Raw genomic sequence first — 21,668 nt, forward strand, 5'->3', positions numbered from 1 at the left:
TACCATACATGAGGGTGGGTAAATAATATAGTGGAGCTAGATGGCCTGGTTTTGAATCCCAATTCTGACATTTTCTAGCAACTTACAAGACCTTAAGCAAGTTCTCTCTCTGTTCCTGTATTTCTTCCTCTCTAAGTGGAGTGTAATTATGGTACTGACCTCTGGAGAAGGCTAAGGATTAAATAAAGTAAGTGCCCGTTCAATTGTCTGTCTCTTAAAAAATGTTAGCTGCAGATACCCACAATATTTTGTGTTGGAAGTGTTGTATATATTATTAGTGAAATGTTAAGAAATGATTATAGTTTTCTACTCTCCCCCAAAATCAGTTCTAGTCATATTGAGTCAAACTTTTTTGGATCAAATCATTTTTCTCTCTCTCTTTTTTTTAACCCCCTCTGTGCTTTTAAACAGATTTATGACTGGTTACATTACCCACAATATATTAAGACTACATTTTTCAGCCTCCCTTTGGCGATTTGACAAATTCCTGTCCAGTGAGATGTAAGCAGAAGTATACCATGATTTTTGGAAAGCGTCCTTAAAGGATCTCTTCTTCCTGTTGGTTGAGATGTCAGTGTGACGAGGACTCGCAGGTTGAGGATATTGAAGCAACAAAGTAAAAGAATTCTTGATTTTGGAACCACTGTACCAGATCTGAACTGCCCCCTGGGGTCTTCATTTACACGAGAGAGAAATAAACTTATGTCTTAGTTAAACCCCTGATGTTTTGGGTTTACTGTCAGCCATAACTGAACTTAACTCTAGCAAATTTATCAAACAATGAAACTTTTTACTCGAAAATCTGTCTGCTGATGTTGTGCATTCATGAACAGTGTATCACTACTAGATAGATCTAAATTCTAAACCAGCAGCAATAATTTGGATCATCTCTAATGTTGGTTGGCTTGTATGGAAAGAGGATAAAGAGAGTGGGAAGCCTCAGGGAGTTAAATTGAAACTTTGACTTCAGAAATAACCAAAATGTCAAGTTCATTAAAAGTCTCAATCAAACTGTTGCAGCATCATGAAGTAAGAGTTGCTTTTTGCACACCCCTTCATTGCCCCTACAAAAGTATCAAACATAAAAATTAGAATACTAAATGAACCCTCATGTACTTATCACCAGGTTCAGTTACCAGCTTATGTCTGACCTTGTTTCATCTATCCTCTCCGTCCCCCCCTCCCCACCTCCCTTTCCCTCTCTCTCTCTCCCCCCCTTCCCCCTCCCCCCTTCCTGTAATATCTTCGGTGAAGAAACTGGATCATTTGTTCTATAGCTTCCCACTCTGGGCTTTTCTGGTTATATTTTCTGTGGAATTAGGATTAGAATTAAATGCTCCCATCAGTACTATTACATGGTTGGTGATATGTTCTTTCATCAGGAAACGGTAATGTCTGGTTTTTTCTTTTTTTTCTAATGTATGTTTCTCTCTTACTTCTCTAGGTTCTGACATACTGAATTGATCTTCTTTGAGTCAAAACAGTTCTTTCTGATTTCTGGACTTCCTAGATCCTAGATTATATTACTCTCCTTGTGAAAAGTACCCATGAAATTTTGTTTTTTCCCTTATAATACCAGTTGTTAAGACTTAAAATTGTATGTTGCATGTCTTTCCCAATGACTATAAACCACACGAGAACAAGGGACTATGTCTGTATACCAGGTACTTTCACCATCCAGGTTAGTACTGAACTACAAAAGAAAAGAAAAGAAAAAAAAAACCAACACAATACATGGCAATTGGTTACAGAAAAAAGGGTTTTTGTTTTTTAACTTTTTATTTTGCATAGGAGTATAGCCAATTAACAATGCTGTGATAGTTTCATGTGCGCAGCAAAGTGACTGAGCCATACGTATACATGTATCTTTTCTCCCCCAAATTCCCCTCCCATCCAGGCTTCCACATAACATTGAGCAGAGTTCCCTGTGCTCTACAGTAGGTCCTTGTTGGTTATCCATTTAAATATAGCAGTGTGTACATGTCAATCCCACCCTTCCCCCCTGTGTTTTTTAACTTTTAAGGTTTTTTTTGTTTTGTTTTGGGAAGTACTAGTTTTAGTGAAAAGAGAAGAGCATAGACATTGGAATCTTTTATCCTGCTTTGTGACCTTGGAAATTGAATCTTATTCATCCAGAACTGGTGGACTGATCTTGCCGTTGTGAGGACTTAATGAGTTAGTGAATAAAAGACACCTAGTAGTTTCTGGCACATACAAAGCACACAATATGTGTTCCTTCTTTTTTTTTCCTGGTTATTCTTGTTGGTTCTCTCACACACATAACATATCGCAAACACACATACCCCACAATAGACATGAGATTGGTTTTTTGGCCTATAATTTTGGGGTTCCATTTAAAAATAAAAATATTTTAATTAAAAGTTCTAGTAGAACCTCATTAAAATCTTCAAGGCACTGATTCTTACATAGCCTGTTCTTTATGTGTGAATCTTTTCCCTGGAAAGTACAGAGTGGGAGGTTACATTGTGATTATGAATGTTGTCCTTGTGAAAATACAAAGTAGTGTACAAATCGCTTTATTTCACAATGCCATTTTGTGGCATGCTAAGTTTTTGGTTTGTTTTGTTTTGTATTCCTGCAGTACAGTAATAACATGGCTTTGGAATAGATGAGTAAGTTTCATTTCTACCAACCTACTCTAGGTTAGATATGAAAAATACATGTTATTATAAACTGCATTTTTTATGAAATTTTCTTAGTATATCCTCTAAGTATTGAATTTCTATTGCTTGAGCTTCTCTGTGAACTTAGAAATACTGTGTTCATGGGGATTATTTAGAGTTGTTAATCAGATTCTTGTCATAACTTGAAAGAATATGCTAAATATGATACCATGAATCAAAACCATGTGTGGCTTTATTCTAACAGATGGTTTTAGTTTAGTTTCCTTTATTCTGTTCTGGATTATGGTATTTTTCTTTTTGCCCAACAAACAGCTTTCAAATAGCTGCTGGGCTTTTTTCTAATCCTTTACACTAAAAATACTTTTTTGTACAGTTCTTCAGGATATATTTTTTTCAGCTATCTATTTGGGAAAATTCTAATTCTGTTACAGCTTTTACCTTGTAAAGTATTCAGTGTCTCCTTTAGAAAAATAAATACAAATACATTTTGAAAGAAATTCTGAGTTTTCATACAAACCCATTTATACAAGTCTTGTATTGAAATTGATACTATTCTTAAGTTTTATCAAATTATTGAATTGATCACGGTATACTTTTGATTCACGCAATATCTTTCCAAGTAGTAGTAGTCTCAGTTTAGAGTAAAATATCAAGTGACAAATAATAATTGGAGTTTTGAAAGCTTGAGGGGTTGTACTTTGATGATAGATAGGGCAAAGTATGTTTTAGGAAAATTAATCTTATATTCATAGGAAGTGACAAAAATGGAGGCAAGAGATCTAGTATGCAGTTTTTATATCTGGCACTATTACCTTTGGTAATAGTCATAAATCCGAGGTTTTGAAGACAAAACCTGATCGGAGACATTAACAATTACTTTAGAGTTTCTCCCATAAGAGAACAGCTACCAGGGTCAAGGTAGCCAGCTTGGGATTGTGCGTTTTGAGGAGAAAGGTATGTTTTATTTCAACATGATGAGTTTGAGGTGACAGTAGGATTTATCAAACTGAAACGTGAGAATGCAAATGCAGGTTCTCTTCACATTTGATTAAGGTCATTAGTAAAAGTTTAACAAACTTTTTTCCCTCACAGAGAAAGAAATTGGCTCCCTATTTACTAGATCTGAACTGTTAAATTATTTTTCTTTTCATGCCATAGTTCACGAAGATGTCCAAAACGAATGGCTTATCAGAAGATTTGATATGGCACTGTAAAACACTGATCCAAGAAAGGGATGTAGTTATAAGGCTTATGAACAAATGTGAAGACATTTCAAATAAATTGACAAAACAAGTTACCATGCTCACTGGAAATGGAGGTGGATGGAACATAGAACAACCCTCCATTCTAAACCAAAGGTAATACTTGTTGTATGTACCTATTCATTATTTTATCTCAGTTGTATAAAAATGTTGAATTTATTCCTGTATTGTGCCTAGGAAACTTAAATGTGGACATGGTAGGAAAACTAATGTTTAAAAGGGAAACCCAGGGTTTCCTATAATGGCACGTAAGTGGTGTATGAATTGTTTATCTTTGATCGCCACCCCCTCTCCCCCCAGTCAGGATATTTTACTCCATTATCACATTGTAAATTAGAGGGAGGAGATATTATGGTCTTATATAACCTATGTTTTCCTTGTCTGATGACAGATAATTTCATATACAATCACAGAAGCTGAAAAGGTAGTTTTTTAGGTACCTCTTTACTTAATTTAGTGCTTCAGAGAGTCGGCTGCTCAACTGCATCAGTGTAAAAATTTGTCTTCGTTCAATTTCTTTTTGCTCATAAGTGAAATGATTGAAGTATCCTATATATGTGATTAAATGCTTTCAAAAGCCCAAAATTTTTAGTCTTTTTGAGGTAAAAACACATAAAAATTGAAAAGGACACTTTTATTAAATAGATTATACAAGGAAAAATTATAAAAAGTGTGTACTTAAAAAGTATATTACCCGAACTGCTACTGTCAGTAAAATACCTTGTCCGAGTTCTTGCAAAAAATAAACACTAAATTATTTTCACTAAAAAATTTGTCCAACAGCCAGAACGTATGAAAACGGCGTTTTGTAATTGTGAACACCCCTCCTTTGCATGATGTTGGGATATGGCGGGCGGGGGGTTGTTTTGAACTTCTTTTAAAAGTTTATTTTCAAGTTGTCTGGGAACTCAGAACTGTTCAGAATGCTTCCTTTTTTAAAAAAAAGTATAAAATTGTTTACTGTGATATACATACAACAGAGGCAAGAACATGGAAACAGTCAAAGTTTGTAAGATCTGAGACTAGTTAGAATGATTTATGGTATATCCATACTCTGCAGTGTTAATGTAATTTTTAAAATGAATTATTTCTGTTCAAAATATTTCTGATAGGTATTTAATAAGATTAGCACTAGGGTCTCATTAAAATTATTTACCCTAGTTGGTGATTTTATATACTTCTTCTGATATTTTTCTCAGTTAATGATCAAAGCACATTTGCTGATCATTGGTTAATTAAAAGTCAAGATATGAAAAAAAAATCAAGATACGGTTACTGGCCTTTAATAGTAAGCTACAATCTTTTCTGTGCCCTTCTAGGGTGCTATGGGATGGTGTAGGGAAACGTGATGCAGTTCCCACAAAGAAGCTCTTTTCTCTGTTGCATAGAAAGAACTATGACCATGTCAGCAAATTCATCTCCTAAAAGTGTAGTTGGAGCTGCTCCTTCTTGTTCTACAGCATTGGATATGGGGAGTTCTTCACTCTACAAGGCTTACCCAGTTGAGTCTACTTTATCATAATTTGGAGTTTAAAAAATCAAGTGCTTTATTGCATCACTTAAAAAATTTCTCTCTTAAACCCACATCCACAAAGTCCTATTACTTGTAAATAGTGTGATCAGGTAATAAAGCTATCCTTTTCATTAGACTGAGGATTTTTTAAATGAAATATTAAACAGGTGAGAAAAATAGTTTTGGGGTTTTTTTAGGTGCTTCTTGGATCTAGTCCCAAAGTACAACTTCTGAAAACCTGTATAGATAGTCTCTTTGGAGTTTATTTAAATGCACTTTTAGGGGGTGAAATTTGTCGTCTTGGTTTTTGTTTTTAGCCAATGTAAGTTGCACAAGCAACTTGCAGATTTTTACTTGGTATACTGGCCAAGCATAATGGTTGCTTAGTATAGAAACATTTAAAGTACTTTTCCCACAGAGGAATATATTAAACTATCCTAATGAATAAGCTGTTGTGCTTTTGCTTAACAGAACAAATTCTTTATAGTAAAGTTTATTTTGAAGCAAAATTATATTAACTATTTTCCTATTAGAAATTTTTAAGAATTATAACAGAAGAAAAATAGCCTTTTAGAGATAAAAGAAATACACACATGCTGTAACTCCCTGTTAAAAATAAAGTCTTTGCAAGGGAAAAAATTCTCATATGTATCTCAAAACCATTACATTCATAATGTTTATTTTAAAATGTCAAAACTAAAATTACCTTAAGTTAAAATATAATACAATGAGGAAAAAGTAAAAAAAAAAAAAAACCTCAGTATTTCTCCTGTTTTATTCCTATCATAGATGTAGCCATCTCTCAAGCTTCAGCGGCTTATCTAAAATTTATCAGCTTTAAACTGTTTTAACTGAAAAGGTTTATCACATGTTCAGTATAAAATAATGTTTAATTATGCATGTCCTGTCTTTTTCGGGGCTAAATCTACTAACATTCTTCTGATCTTGTTCCTCCTCAGCTGGACAGGATGATTCCATATCCTGTTTCTAAACAGTTGCTGTGAAACCATTTGATGTGAATGCAAATCAGTAGTGCAGATGTGTTGACTAACTCAGAGTACTATGATATAAATATTTTAGTAGTTTGGATACTACTATTAGTACAAACTGTTATTGTGGTAGTATTTTCAGCACTCATGACATACTTAAGGGACATAAATTTTTGGTCAACTAGCATCCCTAATCTGTTTCATATGAACTACTTCAAGAAGTTTCTCTAGCCCTCTATTTCTGCATTTTAAACTTAAATTTAGCACATTGTATATACTCCAGTTTTCTACTTCAGGCCTTTCTCACCTTTCAGAATAATTTTGATACTAGTTTTCTCTGAAAAGAAATTATAGTAACTCTCTGGAAGGATTTTTTTTCCCCCCCGACAAAACAAGTAACTTTAAAATAAAATGCTACCTCATTTTCTTTCATGACCTCAGAAAATCTTAAAATCACTTTTTTCCTCATTGGGAGGTAAGAAAACCTTCAGTTTAACGATATTTGTAGTCCCCTTTTGAAAAGAGATCACTTACCTAATTCAAAAGGCCTGGGCTATAGTTCTTACCGTTTGAATAACCCTGAGCAGATTACATTCTTATTTGTAAACTCAGTGGGTGGGGTTCATATTCAATCACAAAAATTTTTACGAAACTCTTGAATGTCAAAAGTAATGGAAGGTATGATTGTATAGCAGCTAAATATTAGCGCCTGCTAGAGAAAGAATATAAGCTGCCCTGTTTTAAAACTTGTCTTAACAAGTGAATTGGAAAGCTGTTTGCCAGAACTGTATTCTCAATGATCCTCTTGCTTTCTGAAGAAAGGATATGTTATGGGCAGCACTATTGTGACATTAAGCAACAGAAAGTTACTTGTAATTTAGGTAAATCTAGCAGAGGAGCAAGTACACACACATACACACTTATATTTTTAAAACAAACACTTCAATGTAACAGAGGTATTTAATGTCCTGATCAAAACAGCTACCATAGCTGCTTTGTGAATGTGGATGAAACAATTTTATTTGAATGAAAAATTCAATGCTTCTCAAAATTTCCTCGTCACTTTTTAAAATTTTATGTATAGTGAAGAATATTTTAATAGACTTGTTCTCAACATGTGTTGGTGATACATACATTCAGTAATTTTTGTTTGTTAAGAATATTTCTTGGCTATTTGTGATAAATTTACATTGGGGTAGCATGTTGGCCCTTGGGATGCATTTATAAGTGATGTAATATGCCTGCCTTTCCAAGTTTCATCATTTTCATGGAATGTGAACCTTAATGTGTGGGGGACGACTAATATAGTAGGAAGGACTCAGGAAAATAATGAAAATTCTATTTAAAAATAGGAAGTTTCGACTGTAGAGTAGGTGGGCCAGAGAGAGAAAACTTTCATGTCTGCTGTTTAGTGATTAGGGGCTGGATCAGAACTGGATTGGGTACCAGCTCTGCCAGTGCAGACATGCATTTGGGTAGCTGGGACCTTGGGCAAGTTACTTAACTGCTCGGAATCCCAGAGAGAGCTTCTCATCTCTAAATGGAGATGATGACAATAATAGTATCTACTTTATAATGTAGATTAAATAAAGTAATAATGCATGTAAAGTATAGTGTCTAGAATTCCAATATTAGCATTTACTCTACCAGTATAGTAGAATTTATTTGGACCTGAAAATTAAAATGTCTATGATAATATTCTATTTATTATTACTTTCATAGTGGCATAGAAATTATATTGGCCAAGAAGGCAAAGACATTTTAAAAAATGAACTGTGAAGACTTCAGCAATACTGCTGATTTTTCCTACCTATGCTTTTAATTTTTTCAAATGAGAACCGTTTTCTAGATTGTGTACCCCACAGTTGAAACATAGATTCTGATTTAAGATAAATATCTTTCTACCTCACCTCTTTGATCCCTGTTCTAATTAAAGTGTCTTGATTTCAGAATTTGACCCCTTAACCATTTATCAGAGCCATTTATCAGACCCCTTCTCTGTGTGCAGCTAGGATCTGTGTAACAGGAAATTAAGGGGATAGGATAAAAGCTGTAGAGTGAGAAGCATGGCCTTGTCCTAAGTTTTCATGTTAACGTGGGGTTTATGCTCCCCTAGTGAGTATAAGAATAAGCTTTTGCATGAGATAGACTTTTCTGAGTTAAAATCTTAGCCATAAGACTTTGTAGCTATGCAACGTCAGGCAAATTACTGAGCCTCGGGTTTTTTCATCTGTTAAAAAATAACTACCTTAATAGCATATTAAAAGATTGAATGAGGTGATGCTAGAAAATGATATTTTTGTATATCTGTATATAATAGATGTTCAGTAAATAACCGCTATTAGTTTTTAACCACTTGAACTTTTAGAAAAAACTAACCATTTCGTCCATTAGACCCCTTCCATGTTGCCATCCAAGCAAGTTACTCCCACGGATTAGTCTGTTTACATGTTCACAAATTAAATAAGATTTTTGACATATGCCTGCTGCTTTCTACTCACTGGTATTTATTGATGCCTAGCAAATTTACATTTATATGTAGTTCAAACGTAAATACACACATAGATACATCCTCCAGAATTACACATACCAGTGATATTAGAGGTGATTGGCATTCAGTCAGAAAGTTTTATTAAATCAGCCTGGCAAAGTAGCAAATTATGTGTATGTTTTTGTTCTAATGCTTTAAATTCCTTACTGTGCTAATATTCAAATCAGTACAATACATTTTTCTATAGTATAAATATTAGTCATATGTTATCATAGTTAATATTCTGATCACTTTTGGAATTAATTTGGTGGCATTACATTATGACTGAATATGAAAATTTTTTTTGTAATTCTTATTGCCAGAAACAACAAATACAGAATAAAATTTGAGAGGTGTTTTAAAATGTATTATGTTTTGGGTTCATTTTCTTAAGTAAGTGTAAATAGCTTTTAACAGTAAGTTAAAAGGTAAGACTAGACCTAAATACCTCAGTTTTTTTGTACATTGTAAACCTAAACCTCTTCTCAGAAAACTAGTAGAGAAAACTAATAGAGGTATAAATCTATAATATCTGGTAACTCTCTCTTCACCAGTTTGTCACTCAAGCCCTATCAGAAGGTTGGTTTGAATTGGCTGGCATTGGTACATAAGCATGGACTGAATGGCATTTTGGCAGATGAAATGGTAAGTAGTACTCTATTTCTAGGATTTATCATTAATAGGCGTCCTTGCTGTCACTCAAAAGATGAAAATTTCCCTTGACCCTGTTAGTTTACTGCTCTTACCAAAGTATAATCCCTCTCACTCCTCTCAGTTTTCTGTTGCTTGTCTTAGCTCTAACCTCCTTACTTCCCCCTCAAAAATGAAAATAGCTTTTTTGTCTTTCTCATCAAATTAATAAATAAATGTGTTTTTAAAATTAGATGTTACACAAAAATACACAGGAAAAAAAACAAAATCACACATAATCCTGCCATCTTAAAGTAAGTACTATTTTGGTGTATATCTTTTTCCAGAATATTTTCTTCTGAAGGTGTGTGTTTGTGCATGCATACATACATACACATATACATATATATATATATGTTATATTAAAAGAGATTTTACTACGTGTGCTTTTCTATAGCTCCCTTTAAAATTTATCATAGATACCTGTCCTTGTTAGTAAATAAATCTACACGTTTATCATCACCATCATTTCAGTCATTTTGCTTTTATTAGATGTTTCTGAGTTTCTGTTCTTTTCCAAATCACATTTGACTTGAAGGTAAGCTTAGGAAGTTCATTACAGCCAGTAGTCCAAGTATTGTCATGTAGAAACTTGACCTTTAATCTAACCTTTACCTTCCTCCAGCTATGCTTTTTAAAAAGTGTTTATTAAAAAATGAGTCATGTTCAGTGGAGAAAATGTTTATTGAATATATGTATTACATTGTGTATTAGTTTTCCAAAATAAAAATTAGCAAAGATAATAATCCTTGTTCTCTAGCTAGCTTCTAGTAAAATAATCTTTAGTTTTTCAAGACAGTTTGCACACATACCTCATACTGTCGTTAAAACAGAGATGCTCTTTATCTAATAGAAAAGTGAATAATATATGCAGAATTTCAAAATAGTTAGAAATTACATATAGAATATAGAGTAGTACAGTTGTGGAAACTGGACTTGGAAATCAGATCTGGGTTCTGGGTACCAAATTTGCCTTTCGTGGGCTGTGTAATCCTTACCAAATGACCTAATCTCTCAGAGCCAATATTAATAAAACATAGGTAATTCCTGTATCATAAGATTATATTTGGTATCAAATGAGGTATATTATGTGAAAATGTTTTTGTAAGCTGTAAAGTACAATATTTATGATAAGGTAGTGTCTGCTAGGGCTTCCCTAACAAACTACGAAAGACAGTGTGGCTTAAACAACAGAAATTTATTTCTCACAGTTCTGGAGGCTGGAAGTCTAAAATCAAGGTGTTGGCAGGTTTGGTTTCTCTTGAGGCTACTCTCTTTGGTTTGCAGATGGACACCTTGCTGTGTCCTCACATGGCTTTTACCCTAGATACATCCATCTCTTCTTTTATGATAGAAGTTGGGTCCCTACCCTTGTGACTTTATGATAACTTTACTTATCTCTTTAGAGGCTCTATCTCCAAATAAACCCCAACATTGGGAGTTAGGGCTTCAACATGTTTGGGTTTGGAGGCAATTCACTTCCTAACAGTTGGCAATGTTTAGCTCTCCTAAGGAGCTACACTTCCTCAGGAGCCTTTTTTTTTTTTTAATGCAATACTTTATTGGTGTATAATTTACTTGAAATAAAATGCACAAATGTTCAGCTTAGTGACTTTTTACATATATGTACACCCATGTGACTGTCTCTGAGATAAAAATTTCCATCATCCCAGAAAGTTCCCTTATGCTCCTTTTCAGTCATTACCACCACTACTGTTCTGACACCTATCACTATAGAATAATTTTTTTCTGATTTTGAACTTTATATAAATAGATCCATACAGTATATACTGTTTGTTTCTGGTTCATTTGGAGCATAATAAAGTTACTAAGATTCGTCCTCTTCTTACATGTATCAGTAGTTTGGTTTTTGGTTTTTGGGTTTTTTTATTGGCTTATGGTAGTTCATAGTATAAATACGCTACAATTTGTTTATCTGTTCTGTTGATGGCAGTTTAGATTATTTCCAGTGTGTGGCTATTATAGTAAAACTGCATCGATATTCTTACCCAAGTCTTTTTGTGGACATATGCTCTCATATCTCTTGAATATATTTTTAGGAGTGAAATTGCTGGGTAATAGGATAGGTGTGTGTTCAGCTTCAGTTAGTCATTGGAACATCATTCTCCATCCATCCAGTATGTATTAAATAGTTGCTTTATATTAACAATTACCAAAATTATATCCTTTGTATGCAAGCAGAGGTCTTCCATATTAATGTGTATTACATATTAACTAGCAGTTAAAATACATTCCTACTCTTAACTAAGTTGTAGTATCACTTGGAGATTATGATCTGTTTTATGTGTTATTGAACACTAAGAATACAGTAGAAATTCTCCTAGAGTTGCATGGGGAATCATAAATAAATAAAACCAGAAATATTCTTTTTCCTTTCATTTTCCCAATATTTATTTGGGGTTTTTGTTTGTTTTTAAATTTAGTATATTGTCTTTTAAACTTTTCATTTTAGGGCCTGGGAAAAACTATTCAAGCGATTGCCTTCCTAGCGTACCTCTATCAGGAGGGTAATAATGGTCCTCATTTGATTGTTGTTCCAGCATCAACTATAGGTTTGTAATACTGTGGACAGCTTTACTTGACTCAGTAGTATTTTATACAAGGGGAAGAAAAACCGTGTGTACGTGTGTGTTTGTGTGCGTGTGTGAGAGATTTCTTAGTTTGTGAAAGTGAATATTCATTTCTTTGGTTTCCTTACACTCTTCACCCCTTTGCATATGTGTGTTTGATTATACTGGAAGTCTTTTTAAAGAAAATAACTCCAATATAAGTCAGTTATTCAGCTTATTATATAGATTATCTATAAATTATTATAGATCATGTACCATTTGAAAAGATCATTTGTTTTCATGATACTTTTAAGTTGTTTTAATGAGTAATTTAAGAGAAACACTTTTGAATTTATAATTAAACATTTATTAAGAAAGAATGTATGCAGTTCATCCCCACTCAAATTACTTTCATTCTTTCTTGATTGAATGTAGAGTAGAGTAAGAATGTATGTATGAATGTACCAAAAAAAAAATCCTCTTTAAATTGGAAATTAATAATCACCTCTGAATATAATGGTTGGCCCTCTTCTCTTCATTTTGATGCCACCTCAAAATCTCAAAGTCATTTTAATCATCAAGAGTAAAATTGTGAGGAGTCTGTGATTTTTAAAAATTATCTTCTATTATTTTATAAAAATAATTTCTGGGTAGAACTTCTCAGACTTTAGTGTTCATTTCAGTGCACACGTCTACCTGTTGTAGCAGGTGCAACTAATATCTCTTTTGTTTCACAGATAACTGGCTAAGGGAAGTTAATTTATGGTGCCCCACTTTAAAGGTGCTCTGTTACTATGGTAAGAATATGTCATTATGCTTTTAACTTTGGAGACTTCTTTAAAATCTTAGCATACAGTAAAGTACAATAAATACAATCAGTGTGTGTGTGTCATTTTTAAATTCTAGGTTCTCAAGAAGAACGTAAACAGATTAGATATAACATTCATAGTAAATACGAAGAATACAATGTAATCGTGACCACGTAAGTATTGAGAAAAAATTTTTTTGGAAAAATAATTTTGTACATCATCTTAAATTTTTAAAAAATGTTTAAAAATTATTAGTAGTAAAATAAAAGAGAGTTTATGCTAAGAACTATGCAACAAAAGCAATAGAATGAGTTATGTTGAAGATTCAGGCATTTTTCAGTTTGGTGTATAATACCATGATAGCAGTCTTTTGTTAATTCTATAGGAGGTCATGATTAAAAGAATTCATCCAAAATTCATCTTTTCGTAATAAAATGGACTCCATTTTCATATATAGTCTTGCTAGCTGCTGTTAACTGTTATTTCTTGGTTTCACTCTACTAGCTTAATAAAATGGTGTTATGTTCTTAACAGAAAGGTCTTAGCTTCATGTTCTTTTTTTCTACTGCTTCTTAAAATATGACGGCTCATAAAGCAAAGTGTGTAATTATTACAGGTTACATACAAATTGTGCCCAAATTGGCCTCTTCCTAGATGTGTAGAAGTTGTCTAATTACATTATAACATATAAATTGTCTTTTAACTGCATATTGCAGCTTTTGTAACTTGGTTACATGTACATCAATAATTTTGGATATAAGTACATCAATATTTATTTGAGTACCAACTGTGTCTAGTGTTATCTTTTAGCTACTGGCTATTAGAAATATATAAATAAAAAGAATTTGTCAAATCATTAAATCTCACGAGTCTATGCTCTTAAAGGTATGATCTTAGAGATTGATTTTTCTTTGGCAACAGGTATAATTGTGCAATCAGCAGTTCTGATGATCGTAGTCTGTTTCGTCGGCTGAAGTTGAATTACGCAATTTTTGATGAGGGCCATATGCTGAAGAATATGGGCTCCATCCGCTACCAGCACCTTATGACAATTAATGTAAGAGAGTGTTCTGTGAATTTGTCCAATTATGATAAAATTTCAGATTATGTATTTTAATATATATAGTATTTTATATCAGGGACCAACAGTCTTTTTCTGTAAAGGACCAGGTAAGTAAATATTTCATGCTTTGTGGGCCATTCAGCTTCTGTCACTTGTTCTTTGCTTTTTCTTTTTTTTTTTTTAAACAACCCTTTTAAAATGTAAAAACCATTCTTAGCTCATGAGCTTCAATTTGCCAACCTTTGTTCTATAGGACAAACTTTATGAATATCAGATATAATCTGTCTTCTTCCATTGCCTCATCAAAAAGTAATGTGGGAACACAAGTTACCTACTTAATAAAATGAGACTTAGTTCTATACATTCTACCTTAAAGTACAATATATGATAATTTTTCTAAATTACTTATCTTTTATGACAGAATGTTATATTACTAATAACGGTTTTAATTTTTTTCTCCCTCACTGAGGGGGAAAACAAGAAGGATGTGGATCTTTAAAAAAAAAAAATACTAATCTAAAATTTACCTTTGTTCGTAGGCAAATAACCGTTTGCTGCTCACAGGCACACCTGTGCAGAATAACCTGCTAGAACTCATGTCTCTGTTGAATTTTGTTATGCCGCACATGTTCAGTAGTAGCACCAGTGAAATACGAAGAATGTTTTCTTCTAAGACAGTAAGCATAAATTCATAGTTTTTCTCAACTATCTTACTTTGCGTTTTACCCGGACCATTTTTCTATTTTGTCTCTTTTTCTTGTTTTCATGTAGCATACGTGCTATGAAATAAGTTTAAGTAGTTGATATCCCTATGTTCGGATGAGTTGGGAAGTCAGCCAGAATACAATAGGGAATAAATGGGTGGCTTCTATAATCATTGTCTAAAAGTTTTGTTTTTTTTTTTTTTTTTTAATTTTATAGCTACTTTTATTTATTTATTTATTTATTTTTGGCTGTGTTGGGTCTTCGGTTCGTGCGAGGGCTTTCTCTAGTTGCGGCAAGTGGGGGCCACTCTTCATTGCGGTGCAGGGACCGAGTTTTGGTTTTTAATACCCTAATTTTCTGAAGAATGACAATTTTAAATTAGTGGGTAGCTCAGATATATAATATGTGAGCTACCATCTTCTTTATTAAAATTAGGTAAATTAGCATTTTTTAATAGGTAAACTATAAAACTGGGCAAAAGTAGAATATCCAGAAAATTCCTATACTGGGAAGTACGATTTGAATTAAAACTCCATAAATTAAAAAGTAGCAATTTCTAAAAGTCACAATAAAGAAATCCTATTTCAAAGAAAATCTGCTTAATTTTTTCCCTATTGCTTAGAAAAAGTAAGAGTGTAGTTTTCAAGAGCTCTCATTTTCCAGTACAGCAATGGTAATATAGATTCTTGACACTCCCAAATCACATGTATTTTGCGAGGATTTTCTGTGATAATCTTCTACTGCAAACTGACTGCCTTTCTAGCTTTCACTAATGTATTCCATCCCACTTGATGGCCTAGCAGATCATAGGATATGGAGGATTTCTTAGAATAAAATTCCTCTTCTCCAAAATCAACAGGTTTTGACTAAGAACCATCCCATTTCTGTAGACCTGCACTAGCTTTCTTTTGGGACCATTTTCCACAAATAAATACAAGTTTTCTACTTCTTTCTCTCTTCCCCTCCACCCAAACTACCTTAAACACACACATATTTTTTCAAGAGAGTTATCTATGTAATCAGTGATGACTTATCAGTTAATTACTTCTGAATACCATTCTAGTGCAGTTCAATTTCATTACCTCTGCAGAGTACACAATTACATGTCACAAAACCCCAAAATACATGTGGAGCTTTAAGAAATATATTGCAGCCCAGAATTCAAGTCCATTTAGAATGAATTGAGTTTCTATGGGAAATAACTCAGATTGTAATGAGGGAGATTTTCATGTTGTGTAATACTGTCATTGTGATCATTTAAATGAATAATCTAAAGGTCATGTTCTTATTTTACTTAGAAATCAGCAGATGAGCAAAGTATATATGAAAAGGAGAGAATAGCACATGCAAAACAAATTATAAAACCATTTATTCTCAGAAGAGTAAAAGAAGAGGTAACTCTTATCTGCATATTTTTATTATGATTGGTTTTTTAAAATCTGTTTTCTTCTTTATTTGAATGATCTGCTTCAACTGTTTTCCTTTCACAGGTTCTCAAGCAGCTACCCCCTAAGAAAGATCGAATTGAGTTGTGTGCAATGTCAGAGAAGCAGGAGCAACTCTATTTGGGTCTTTTCAACAGATTGAAAAAATCTATCAATAACATGGGTATAACCTGATTTTCACAATTTTATATGAAAAATAATTCTGTACTAGGGCTGCATTTTGTTTAGTGCTATGATAGTGGGATTTGCTCATTTTTAAAAAATTAGTTGGAATTTGAAGAAATAGTTTTAAAACCTTTTGTTTGCATTGAGATGTATTTCAATAAACAGCTATCAGCTTGTTGTTGTTTTTAATGTGTCACAGAAAAAAACACAGAAATGTGCAATGTCATGATGCAATTGAGAAAAATGGCCAATCATCCTTTATTACATCGCCAATATTACACAGCTGAAAAACTCAAGGAAATGTCTCAGCTTATGCTAAAGGTAAGGATTTTGTATTATGCTAACACTAAGCTTTATTAACACTAATAAACATGAGGTTTATTGTTAGTCCAAAAATCAGACCGTTGAACCTAGTAAGCATATTAATTAACCACGTATTTAAGAAAAACATTTTTAACACAGAGTTCAAAATAATATAGGGGACGTAAGAGCCAAGAAGGACTGACAGTCTACATCAGGAGTCAGCCAACTATGGCCTTAGGGCCAAATATGACAATAGCTATTTCTACAAATAAAGATTTGTTCTAACACAGCCACACCCTTTTGTTTCTTTGTTTTCTGTGACTGCTTTCTCAGTACGAGGGCAGAGTGGAGTAGCTGCGAAACAGATTATTTTGCCTACAGAGCCTAAAATATTTACAGAAAAAGTTTGCCAACTCCTGGTCTGGACTTCCATAATGCACTTCTTTTATTTATTTTTCACCAAAAAGATTCATCAGATTGTATGTCCTGGATAATGAGTCATTTTTGTCCGTTTATTTTCTTCATTTTATTTCTTCTTTATTGTATTTTGTCTACAGTTTTAGCTGTTACTCTCTATTTTTGCCTCATTCTCCCTTAATCTAACCCTATTTCTCCCTGCAGATCATTGTGTTTAAAGCAACCGTTTGCCTTTTTTAAATTTTTTATATTAAACTTATGGAAAATTTCAGATATGTAAAAGTAGAGAGAATTGTATAATGAAATCTTCTATGCATATGAAACCTTCACCCATTTTCTACAGTTATCATCTGGAATGACACTACTCTCTCTTGTTTCACCTAGAATCCTCTCCAGGATCATTTTGGACCAAATTCTAGACATTTCATCTGTAAATTTATCAGTGTGTTATCTCTAAAACAATAAGAACTTCCCCCCTTTATTGTACCTAAAAAAATGAATATTAATTTCCTTTGGTGAATCTGTTGCACTAAAATATTTTATGATTTAGATATTTTATCAGATGTGAACAATTTTATTAGGTTGTTCTAATCATATTATAAATTATCTTCATTTTGAAGTATATATTGTTTTGTTTTGTTTTGAGGAACCTACACATTGTGAGGCTAACCCTGACCTGATCTTTGAAGATATGGAAGTTATGACAGACTTTGAATTACATGTACTTTGTAAACAGTATCGACACATTAATAACTTCCAGTTAGACATGGACTTGATTTTAGATTCTGGAAAATTTCGAGTTTTAGGCTGCATCTTGTCTGAATTGAAACAGAAGGTACTAAAGAAGAATTCTGCTCCTTATATGTTTCCCCAGTTAGTTCAACTTCTTTGAAACAGTTCTGGCATGATTTGACTTTCTTGAAGCTTTAGCCTGTGTTCTACATTCTTCTAGAAACTGGTGTTTGAGCATTTTTTGGATGTATTTGGGCATATATTTTCCTGATTACTCTTCTTCCATCTAACAGAAGTTAGTAGAATATATCTATATTAATTTTTTTTTAAATAATTTTAATTGTCATTATTTCATAGGTGACAATCTATATAATTGCTTCAAAATTAATAAATTGAAGATATTGATACTATGTAAAATAAATTAATACTACAATTTATATGTGAAATAGATTTGTAAGATCACAATCTAAGTAGTACTTTTAGTAGCTATTCCCATTAGTTAGTCTTAAAAATCAATTTTAGGTCAAAGTTTAGAAGATAATTTACTTATATATAATCTAAAATAGGAAACCTTAGCTATGATTACTTTATTATTATTAAAGAAGCAGTTTTTCATTAGATACTTATAATTTTACTTTTTCTGTGTCTAATTAATATGTGTATTTCCACAGGGTGATAGAGTTGTATTATTCAGCCAGTTCACCATGATGCTGGATATTTTAGAGGTTCTCTTAAAACATCATCAACATAGGTACCTCAGATTAGATGGAAAGACTCAGATTTCTGAAAGGTTGGTATACTTTCATTTCAGAAAATCTCTCCACCTTACCCTCAGATAAGAGTAAATGTTAGAATTTTAAATGTCTAGGGCATCTGATGGAATTGTATTGCTTTGAGTCTTACGTTTGGTTACTTTTAAATCATTCATTAACTTAAGATGAAGAAAATTTAATTTTTGGTCTGAATTGTATACAAATATATTTTGAAACAACTACTAGAATTATATATATGTCAGTGTTTTCTCTTTAAAAATCATTCTAAGTCTAAGACACTTTATCTTTAAACCAAGGTTATCTTAAAATCTTGGGCTTTTCATATTTTAAGGGTAATTGAGTAAGTTTGGGTTTGGTTTTTTGTTTGTTTTCTTTTTTAATTCCCAAAGTTTAAAAAGATTGTCTTAGAAGGAATGCTTTTTCTAGTGTGTTTAAACTGCATTGTATCTTTGGTTTATTTTTTTTATCGGCCAGAGTAAATTTTTTTTTTCCTGCTTTAGAGTAAGAAAAGAAGTCTTGCTAAAAGAGAATACATCAATATAGTTTGATTTTGAGATTCTTAGTTCATCGGGTATATTGTCTGAGTCACAGCTGACAGACTCTGAGAAGGTTAAAGATTGAAAAGCCGTGTGCAGAATTTAGAAAAGCCAGAAGTCATTAAACAAAGGACAAAACAGTCCCTTAGCAATTAATCAAATCTGAATAGTTAAAAGTAAGAGTTAGTAGGGAGATAAATGGTATAGAAAAGAAGTTGGTGAATTGGGTAGGTCTTTTCAATAAAACAGCTGCAGGAAAAATAACTAGAATGCCAAGAGCATGTATTTACATCTTCAGGTTTATTTTCCATGTGAAGTGATTGTTTTCAGTTTTAATTATATACCTTCTTGTGAGATTTAACCTAATATATTTGTCCTATAGGATTCATCTAATTGACGAGTTTAATACCGATATGGATATCTTTGTGTTTCTGCTGTCAACAAAAGCTGGTGGCCTAGGAATAAACCTGACTTCAGCAAATGTTGTTATACTTCACGATATTGACTGTAATCCTTACAATGACAAACAAGCAGAAGATAGATGCCATAGAGTAGGCCAGACTAAGTAAGTGTCTGCAGTTGAAATTTATTTTTAATCAAATGCCAGTTTAATTTGTATAGAATATTAGGATGTGATCTGTCAGATGTCCTGCCTTAGTTTTTATATTTTCAGCAAAGCATGGCTCCCGCTGTATTTTATACCAACCAGTGTTGAATATGAACTCCACCGTGTAATCTATTCATATTCTAGTAATTAAAACAGGGAGTTCCCTGGCAGTGCAGTGGTTAGGACTAGGTGCTTTCACTGCCGAGGGCGCAGGTTCAGCCCTGGTCAGGCGACTAGGATCCCACAGGCCATGTGGCATGGCGAAAAAAATAAAAAATAAATAAAAGAAAACCACCTCCCATCCCCGGTCCAAGTAGTTATGCAGCAAATGAAAACTAAGTATTACCAATGGTCCAGCCCCTTTGAAAAAGATTAGTAATTGGTAATTACTAATTAGTAACTTGCTTGTTAGACCATGTAAGAGCCAGATAGACTGGGTAATGTGCATACGATTGCTACCTTGTTACCTCATAGGAAATAGATTATGTGAGCTGTGGATATTTTAGGTGAAGGTTAAATTAGACATTGGTCACAGGACACAAAGAGATGAAAATACCTATAATTCAGCTCTATTCTCACATGTAAACAGCAGACAATCAGTGTTTTCTTTGTGGAGTATTTTACTGTATTTCCAAAAGACATTGATAAGTTCATTTATGAACCAAATATTTATCAGTACTTAAAGGTAGAACTAAAACCTCCCATGTAATCTTTATACTTTACTACACTTCCTTACTTTTTGAACTAAATTATTTCTTGGAACCTGATAAGCACAGCATGTTCTTTTTAAAAATAGAATACCCTACCTCAACCCAGAACTGTTTGTTGTAATACAGTTTTACCAGTAATTTTAAAGTACAGATATCTTTTTCTCATCTCTTGAATCAATAGGAAAGGATGTTTAAAAGTGACGTGCTCAGAAAATGTCAATCTCAAGTAGTTTGAATAAAAGAATTTAAATTTATGGATGTATTTGTTAAACAATTTTCAAATTATTCTTATTGCATTCTAAGGTGAGTTATGTCGTTTATATATATTAAGTAATTATATATTAAGTAACCAATGGACGTATCTTGTATTTTCCTTAGAGAAGTACTAGTTATAAAATTAATAGGCCAAGGGACAATCGAAGAATCCATGCTAAAAATTAATCAACAGAAATTGAAACTAGAACAAGATATGACCACAGTAGATGAAGGTAAGTTATTTGTCAGCATAAACTTTATTTATATGAAAAGGCATCAACTTAGCAGTAGCAAGGGGATAATAAAGATGGTTTGAGTCCTTAACTTGGCGTGCAGTTTAGGGATAGCATGGGAGAAGATAAGCATACTTATTTCAAAAGTACTACAATAACTAAGATCATTTTGGCAGAACTGATACGAACACTTTGATTTTGAAAAATTCTGTCTCTGACATCAAAATATCCCAGAAATAAATTAAAATTAGGTCTATAATTTTATCTACAATTTTATGATTTACTTATATTTATGAATCCAGAGATTTAAAGTACATGGCATAATATTAAGTTATTTAGAACTCATATTTATATTAATTTCATTTTGACTAGCCAAATACTCATTTCACTAGAGTACAATAAAATGCATTTATTCAAAAATTGAATAATTTCAGATTAAAGAGCAGTTGGGTACTAGAAACAATTGTCAAATAAGAGAATCCTCTCCATATCCTCCATGTTTTTGAATAGAATAATTTTTAAAGTTTTAAAAGTTCAAATTTTATATATATATATAAGATAATACATTCACATAGTTCAAAATTCCTAAGATATTAAAGGGCAAACAAAAGCCTCTTTCTCACCCTATCACCCAGCTTCCCCAGAAAGATGACACATTAGGGTTTGTTTTTTTTTTAAGTGTACGACTAGTTGTTTCTGCATCTTGCTTTTTTTAT

The 21,668-nt window shown here is 32.7% G+C and overlaps 1 protein-coding gene across 5 annotated transcripts in view; it reads left to right on the forward strand.

Moving 5' to 3' along the window:
* Nucleotides 1–21,668, forward strand: part of SMARCAD1 (SWI/SNF-related, matrix-associated actin-dependent regulator of chromatin, subfamily a, containing DEAD/H box 1) — a 70,876-nt gene that overhangs the window by 47,100 nt on the left and 2,108 nt on the right. For all 5 annotated transcript variants that reach the window (XM_057547017.1, XM_057547019.1, XM_057547018.1 and 2 more), the window contains 14 exons: nt 3,804–4,003; nt 9,494–9,584; nt 12,103–12,202; nt 12,937–12,996; nt 13,106–13,181; nt 13,930–14,065; nt 14,611–14,748; nt 16,075–16,170; nt 16,267–16,384; nt 16,586–16,707; nt 17,753–17,941; nt 18,510–18,628; nt 19,530–19,712; nt 20,843–20,952. In XM_057547017.1, coding sequence (XP_057403000.1) covers nt 3,804–4,003; nt 9,494–9,584; nt 12,103–12,202; nt 12,937–12,996; nt 13,106–13,181; nt 13,930–14,065; nt 14,611–14,748; nt 16,075–16,170; nt 16,267–16,384; nt 16,586–16,707; nt 17,753–17,941; nt 18,510–18,628; nt 19,530–19,712; nt 20,843–20,952 — 1,738 coding nt within the window. The remainder of the gene's footprint in view (nt 1–3,803; nt 4,004–9,493; nt 9,585–12,102; nt 12,203–12,936; nt 12,997–13,105; nt 13,182–13,929; nt 14,066–14,610; nt 14,749–16,074; nt 16,171–16,266; nt 16,385–16,585; nt 16,708–17,752; nt 17,942–18,509; nt 18,629–19,529; nt 19,713–20,842; nt 20,953–21,668) is intronic.

This window comes from Balaenoptera acutorostrata, chromosome 5, assembly GCF_949987535.1.
Source record: "Balaenoptera acutorostrata chromosome 5, mBalAcu1.1, whole genome shotgun sequence".
In the NCBI taxonomy this organism is placed as follows: domain Eukaryota; kingdom Metazoa; phylum Chordata; class Mammalia; order Artiodactyla; family Balaenopteridae; genus Balaenoptera; species Balaenoptera acutorostrata.